Source organism: Arachis hypogaea, chromosome 1 (assembly GCF_003086295.3).
Source record: "Arachis hypogaea cultivar Tifrunner chromosome 1, arahy.Tifrunner.gnm2.J5K5, whole genome shotgun sequence".
In the NCBI taxonomy this organism is placed as follows: domain Eukaryota; kingdom Viridiplantae; phylum Streptophyta; class Magnoliopsida; order Fabales; family Fabaceae; genus Arachis; species Arachis hypogaea.
In genome coordinates, this window is record NC_092036.1 from 32,835,593 (window position 1) to 32,844,104 (window position 8,512).

General features: G+C 32.3%; 1 protein-coding gene across 1 annotated transcript; it reads left to right on the forward strand.

Moving 5' to 3' along the window:
- The first annotated feature begins 1,072 nt into the window (after positions 1 to 1,072).
- Positions 1,073 to 1,537, forward strand: LOC112771989 (VQ motif-containing protein 25-like). Its single transcript, XM_025817169.3, has one exon. The coding sequence runs from the start codon at positions 1,073 to 1,075 to the stop codon at positions 1,535 to 1,537; it is 465 nt and encodes a 154-aa protein (XP_025672954.1).
- Positions 1,538 to 8,512: the final 6,975 nt, after the last annotated feature.

Below are 8,512 nucleotides of genomic sequence, written 5' to 3' on the forward strand. Positions count from 1 at the left end.
CATTATTGATACTTACTCCGTATTTTTCATTAGCCGAAATATATTTTATCTACTTGAAAAAAATTAAGCTCAATCACAGCTAGCTTAGTCATACAAGAACAGGTGTAAATTAAAAAAAAATTAAAATGTGAAGTATTATAAATGAGACAAATATTCTAGTTTTTTTTGGTGATTTTTTATATTTTTTTGGTGACTAATATTCTAGTTGATATATATATATATATATATATATATATATATATATATGATAAATGTTATTTTATTTTTTCTAAAATAATATGTAAGTTACTTTTTTAATTTTTTGATATGTCACATTCTAATTTAATGTTTATTTATTTTACATTTTTAGTTGAATTTATTAGATGGCTAATTTATCTAATAAAATAAAAAATAAGAAATTAATTTCGAGTCATTAAAATTTGTTGAAAATTTAACAAAATATTTAAAAAATAATGTTATATATTATTCTTTTATTTTTCACACAAAATTTTTTATTTCTAACAAAAATTAAATAAAAATCCAAATTTTCATAAAAAATAATTACAAACTAACTACATTAATTTTAAAAAATAAGATATAAAGTGTTTCAATTTTTTTCTTTCATTTTTTTTATATAATTCGAAACTAAATTGTATAGAATAAATTTTTAAATTTAAAGATCTACTTGACAGATAAACTTTTTAAATTAAAATTTTTTAAGATAACACTAATTTGTATTTCTATTTTTAATTTGTCACATCAATATTTTAATTTAGAATTAAGTTAATATAAGAAAATTTTTAAATTAATATTTTAATAGTTATATAACAAATATATTAAAATAAACATCAAATTAAAATATAACATATCAGACAAAGTGACTTACATATTACTTTAAAAGAGTCATTATATATATATATAAGGAATCCAAACCAAGTTTCCAAAACTAGGTTCTGTTAATTAAACTTCAGAATTTTCCTGGTTTCTTTGCACAATATATATAGTTGCATTGTTTTCCATTTTCTGTCTCGTACTAGTCTCTATCTTAGCTTCATTCTCTCATTCTAATTTTCAACATTCAAAATAAAAAACCATGACAAAAAAGCCACATCAAACATGTAATATTCCAAGCTCATCAGCATCTTCAAAGCTTGTAAGACGAAAAGATTCCCACGTGATCTCAAAATTCAAGCCGAAGATTCGAATAATTCACATATATGCACCGGAAATCATAACGACCGACACTGCGAATTTCAGGGAGCTAGTTCAGAGACTCACTGGGAAGCCAGAAGATGAAAAGGGAAAAGGCAAGAGCAAATCCGACACTGCATCAGCCAAGGTTACGATGAAGAACTTGTTCGAAGAAGATGAACAAAAGTTTCTGAATCTGCAAAATGAGACAATGGTAAATAATGAAAACCACGAAAAACAAGAAGATTTATGGAGAAGATCAAAGTTAAATAATGAAGAGAAGCTCAATGGTTTTCTTGAAGGATTCTCTGAACTGGATGGTTTTATGGAAGAGCTGTGTACTGTGCCTGTTGTGGATCAAAATTAATTAATTAATGCCTTCTTTTGATGTATGTATAATTTTTTTGGTCTATCTCTTCATCATTGTTGTTTTGAATTGCGGTGCGGTGTTTGCAAATGCAGTGCGATCTGCGTTGTGTTTGTTCTTGAACTAGTTTATTTTAACTTGGACCGAGAGATTAAATTTAATTTAAATTATAAATATTATTAAGTATTACTATAAATTATATATACAATTATTAAAGTGGATTATATTTTGTGATTTCGTAATATTTATTTTAGTAAATTTTTTTGTTATCTTTATTTATATGTTAACTTATTTTAATTTTTTAAAATTATTAAAAGTTTAGCTACTAAAATTGAGTTACATAAAAATACTTAATTATAGATTTTTATATTCACAAAATAATAAATTAGTCCATGTAACTCATTATTTTTAGCAAATTATTTTTTTAATCTTTAAAAATATATTTTTATATTTAATTTTTTCATAATAAAAATTATAAATAAATTTAATTACTTTAAATTAAAATTTAATTTTAGTATTTATTTATCACATTTATTAAAATTAGATCTTTTATATTTTACTTTAAGTTTTTAATTTTATCAAAAGAATTTTATAATTTAAAAAATTTAATTATTAAGTAAATTAACAAATTATCAATATAGATACATTAAATTGAATAAATTTTTCTTTCAAATAAAATATATTTGTGTTATTTACTATTTTAACTCATAATATAACATGAGATGGTAAATTTAAATAGGACAAATAGTATATTAACAACTCCTTTGTACGTATAAAATTTTTTATTAAAGTGAAATGGCAATACACTTTGCATAAAAAAACTAAAATAAACATAAATTTTATACCAAAAATAAGGTCAAATGTCAATGGAGCGGAACATAGGCCAGGGTGAAAATACTTTTGAACTCTTCATCCCTGAACCTTGACCTTCTTCCCATCCTCATTCTTAATCTCTACCATAAAAAAATATTACCCTCATTTTTATTTTCTTGTGTGTTTCGCTAAGCCCTATTTTCTATCTCTTTTTAATAATTTTTATAGAAATTTTAATCAAAATTTTTAAAAAAATTTTAAAAATTATAAAAACATTGAAACAACTTACAAATACATTTTATCTAAAATTATAAATTAAGTAAAGTTTAATATCATGTTAAAAAAATAAAATAACACACCATAAAATTTTAAGAACAATTAAGTAAATTCACCTAATTTGAGGATCATGAGGAATAGGACGGAAATTCCACTTAAGTCTACAGTTATCTTTAGAAAATTTTATTCTCTATCTCTATTTTTACAAAAAAAAAAAATTATCTTTGAATATCTATCCAAACAGTCCCTACAGTAATTTCCATGTCTTGAAAAATTTTATCACACCTAACAAAAAAGAATAATATACTTTTTGTTCAAATTTTATAAATATAGTTGTTACATAAATGTACAATACAAATGAATAATAATTAAAGTATATAAAAAAATATGCTAATAACGATTAATAAAAACATAAAATTTAAATAAGACTCAAAGTAAATCATCATAGTAAAAGTAAAATAAAAAATAAAAATACTATGTGCACACAAATAATTAGTTACCATGTATTTATGCATAAATACATACATATATTGTTAAATTTATTTTTGAGAAAAGGACAAATTGATTCTTGACTTTTTGGTCTGTGAATATTTAAGTCCCTAACTTCTTCAAAATCTGGACTTATCGATTCTTGAGTATAATTTGTCTAATTTTAAAAACTCTCTCATGTGTGTATCTGTATCAACCAGAATAGTACATCGGGAGTCATGTTTGATTTTTTTCGTTGAGTCTGACAGACCCAAATGAACATGAGGAATCGATATGTCCAGGTTTTGAAAAGGTCAAGGATCTAAATGTATTTCAAATTTTCAAGGACTTAAATGTCTGTGAATTAAAAGGTCAATGACCTATTTGTCATTTTCTCTTTATTTTTAATATGTATTTTATATTCTGCCATGTTTGTATTCTATATGGGTGGCTAATTTAGTGATTGATTTTTTTATAACGTAACATAGTTGAATAAAAAATTATACAATTAGTTTGCTTAATTCAAGTAATTTAAATTATAAAAAATTTAATAAATAATAATTTAATTAATATTTTATAATTTTAATTGAACATAAAAAAATTATTTTTAAAAAAGGGTAAAGGACAAATTCGTTCCTGACCTTTTAAATCGTGGACTTTTAAGTCCCTCAAGATTGAAAAATACAAAACGACCCCTTACCCATCAAAACACCATACAAATCGGTCCTCCCGTTCAATTTGGTGTCCAAGACGTAACGGAATCTGTTTACCTGGAGCCTATGTGGCGTGTATATGCGCACGTGTCTTCAAGAGGGTGGTAACGTGGCTGACGTGGTGCTAGTAGAGAAAGTAATGGGACATTATAGTCCTTGGGCACTCAGACGACGTCGTTTTTGATGTGTGCCCTATTTCTTCAAATGGAACCCTGTTGCCATAGCTGTTGTGATTTATGTGAGAGCTTGGGGGTGGTGGTACTGCGGAGTGGTAAATGGCCAGTGATGGAGCTTCATCCAGTGCAAGACGCGTTCCACTACCGTCGACCGTGAAATGCGTGGAAGCTGCAGAGGAGAAAGATGACATTGCTCCGAGGTGTAGATGTGGAGTGTACGCCATATTGTACAAATCGAGGACGACGACAAACCCCAATAGATTGTTCTTTGGATGTCCATTCTTTAGGGTAAGTTGGTGCTTTTATTTGATTGATTTTGATTATACCGGCGTAAGAAGAAGTTATTTATTTTGATTATAAGTTGGTGATTTTTGGTTTTGCCATGATGAACATGCAGCTGAAAAATCTCAATCACTGCAAGTTCTTCTTATGGCTGGATGACCATGTTTCAACAGTAAGAGTTCTGGACAAGTTTATGACTGAGAACGAGATTGATGATCTGAAACTGTATCTTGGGAAGAAGGTAGTCGAATAGAGACTCACTGATTTGGAGAAGAAGATGTTGCATCTAGAGAGGAAGAAGAATGTTAATTTGTATTTTGTTATTGTTGTTGTGGTTAGTGTAATTTTGGGTTCTATTGTTGCCAAACTTGGCTGAAAAGTAGAAAAGGAGTTTAAGTTATGCCTTTGGAACACAAGTGTTGTACTAAATTATCCTTTGATGAATGATGATATGTTGTTGCTGTAACGTGTTGGAGTTGAGTGGGTATATGTAATATGATGTTGATGGGATTAGAATGAAAAAGACATTAAATAGTTTGGATCATTTAACATTGAACCAAAGTTTAAGTTCGAAAGATTACAATCCTAACAAAATATGATATGCAGTCTGATAACAGTTCACAACCTTAGCATCATAGTTTTGCCAAAAAGACACCACAATGTATAACAAACGAAAATAAGTTTCATCCAAGCTTTACATCAGACTCATAAAATATCAACATCATTTTTTGGAATTGTTGACTCCTGGGGTAGGGATGAACTGAAACATCCTTTTAGTTCCACTGCTTGCTGTAGCCAGAGTCTCATCAGATGGTCCTTCAACTGCTTCCACACTTGGCTGCTGTGATTTCTGAACCTGTTGTTTGCCATTACCCTTCCTTCTAATTGGTTGTTTCGGTCTGAATGTTTTGTTGGATGGCCTTGCTGAAACTCTGGCAGGAGGTTTGAATGGAACCTGACCTTGTCTTGTAGGGGCTGCAGTCGTGGTCACAGATGCAACTTGTGGAGCAGGTTGTTGCTGGGCCATATCTGGAGTTATGGAAGTGGTAGAATGGTTCTGGTTGGTTGGAGTAGCTGAGTCATGCTCCTCACCCTGACATAAAGAAAGACAATAAAGCCATGAGTCAAAATTAAAAAATACAAACAGGTCCTGTAACACTTTTAAAATGGACAACTAAATCCTTAAACATATTATCGGGGGGACATAAAGATCCTTAGTCCAGCCAAGTACCTCTGCCTCAGGTGCTGATTGTGACAGTGGTATTTGATGCATGAAAACTTGTCTCTCAACAAATTTTCCTTCGGCAAGTATACCGAATTGTCGTCAAGTAAAACTCACAATAGAGTGAGGTCGAATCCCACAAGGATTGATTGGTCAAGCAACTTTAGTTAGAAGAATATGCTAGTTGAGCTAAACAGAATTTAGATTGAGAACTTGCAGAAATTTAAATGACTGGAAAGTAAATAACAGAAATGAAAGTGTAGAATCTTAAATGGGAATTTAGGGTAATGAGCATGAAAATAAATGGCAGAAAGTAAAGAGAACGGGTAAGATCAGAAATGAGGTAATCATTGGGTTCAGGAGATGTTGCATTCTCCGGATCAAGTTCATTCTCATCTCTTCCTCAATCAATGCATTCATTGATCTTCTTGGCAATCTTAAGTGATTGGATCCCAATTCCTTGGCAATCCAATCTCTCTAAGCTTGAATAATTGCCCAATTCCTTGATTTAATTGCTCATGGGAAGAGATGAAGTGTGGTCACTGATTATACCACATGTATTTCCAAATCAAAGTGTTGGGATGATTACATGTCACTATATCCGCCCAAACCCCAATTTGGTCCAACATGAGAAAGCATTTCTAGCATGATCTCCTCATCCCTTTTCCAAGGCTCAAAGGAGATCCAATTATGGAGAGTTTCTTTTCCAAGACAACTAACCAATTGAATTAAGATCGAAAGCTTTCTAGTAAGATCAAGAGAAAAGAAAGAAGAAGAAGAATGAAAACTATAATTGATCCATCAAATTACAACAGAGCTCCCTAACCCAATGAAAGAGGTTTAATTGTTCATAGCTCTAGAAATGAAAAATGGCAGAAAAGAAGAATCCATGCTAAAAGTGCAGAAAAGTAAATCTACAGAGAGTAGTTCCCAAAAGTGTTAAGTCTCTCTATAGTTCAAAACTACTCCTATATATACTACTCCTCTTGATCTTCTAGTGAGTTCTTCAAGTCTTGGATGTGGGCTCTGGATCTTGAGTTGAAGCAGTTCTCATCTTTAGTGGACCCAGCTTGCAGAGAAATATGAAAAACGGCTTGGGTATTTAGTGAGATTAATGTTGAGTGCCATTGTGGGTTCGAGAACGTTAGTGGCATTTACTTTTTCCACTAACGTTCCACCCTTATGTACCCACGTTAACTCCAACGTTAGTGGTCTTAACGTGACCACTAACGTTGCCTTCTCAATATTTGGCCAACGTTATTGGGACTCACTTTTCCCAATAACGTTAGTCCCAATAACGTTGGCTTATACCCCTTCGCGAACGTTATTGGGAATCACTTTTCCTATTAACGTTGCTTGGTGCCTTTTGTTCCTACGTTAGAGTTCACGTTAGTGTAGCTAACGTGACTCTTAACGTGGGTTTGTCTCACCTTCGAGAGCGTTAGTGACACTCACCTTTGTCACTAACGCTCCAAATGCCCAAATTCTCTACGTTAGAACTCACGTTAACTAAGTTAACGTGGCTCTTAACGTAGTAGTGATGCCATCTTCCAATGTTAGTGACAAAAGTAATGTTTAGAGAAATAATGTCATAAGTAAAATAACAGCAACAGTAGGCAGGCAAATCCAACAAGAAACATTTAGAGAAATAAAATTACACACTGACCAGTTAATTGCCATCTGTTACATGTACATGTATGTTTAATCAGGTCCACATCCAACTTAGATCCCTTTTGTGTGACCTCAAATCCCTTGCGCTCGTTATCACCAATCCACTCTGTAGTCCATTTGTTACTTGGCTTAACAAGCCTCTTCAACCTTTTCTCTTGAACCAGGGCAAGCTTTCCATGATGGCAATCTATCAGTCTCTTGTGTTGAACCATATGCCTCATGAGGTAGCAGCGCACTTCTTCGCACATTGTGAGTATAGGCTTGCACCTGTACTTGGTGATCTTGGAGTTGAAAGACTCACACATATTGTTAGTCAGGTTGTCCACTTTTGGACCATGACTGAAATAGGCCCTTACCCATGTTGCAGGTTCAAATTTCATCAGGTATGACCAAGCATCCTGATTAACTTCCTTCAGCCTCTCCATTCTTGTCTTGAACTCAGCCACAGTTGTGCATTTTGCACAATTCCACACAATTTCCCTGATATATAAGTCCTTGAAACGGTTAATGAAATTCTTCCACATGTGCATGACACAATTGCACACATGTGCATTCGGCATTATCTCCTTCAATGCAGGCATCAGTCCCTGAAATAGAATGGTTCAAGAAGGACTTTCATCATTTTGCATCAAATGTACTTAAATTAAGTATAGAGAATCTGACTTACTAACCTTTTGCATGTCGGACATAAAATTCCAACCATGTTGTTGCACATCTCCAATGTCCTCTTGTAATAGGGTCAGAAACTACTTCCATGACTCTTTCGATTCAGACCTTACCACAGTAAATGCAATAACATAAAACTGGTTATTAGCATCCTGTGCCACAGCAGACAACAATTGGCCCCCATGATAGGTCTTGAGGAATGCTCCATCCAAGTGAATCAACGACCTACATCCACTCCTAAATTCCCTCTTGTAGGCATCGAAATATATATACATTTTGTCGAATTTTGGGGGTGCTTGTGGCTGGGGAATAACGTCCAACAATGCAGTAGACCTTGGATTACTTCTATGTATCTCCATTAGATAGTCTCTAAGCTTCCCATACTATTCTACCTCGTTTCCCATGATTCTGTCTTTGGCTTCCCTCATAGCTCTGTAAACCATTTTAGGATGTAGTACTAGATCAAACTCTTCTTTTAAAAAATCAATGGCCTCATGTGTGTTTATATGGGGATGGGTGGTCATCCTTTTATCCACTTTTTTGCTGATCCAGTGTTGGTCAGCCGCGTTGTTTCCCAGATCTCTTGCGCATGTATGTTCACTCCTATAGGTTTTCACTTGGAAATACTGCAGCTATTTATTGTATGATAGATGAGCAATCCAGGGACAATTCTCATTCTTGCAGCCAA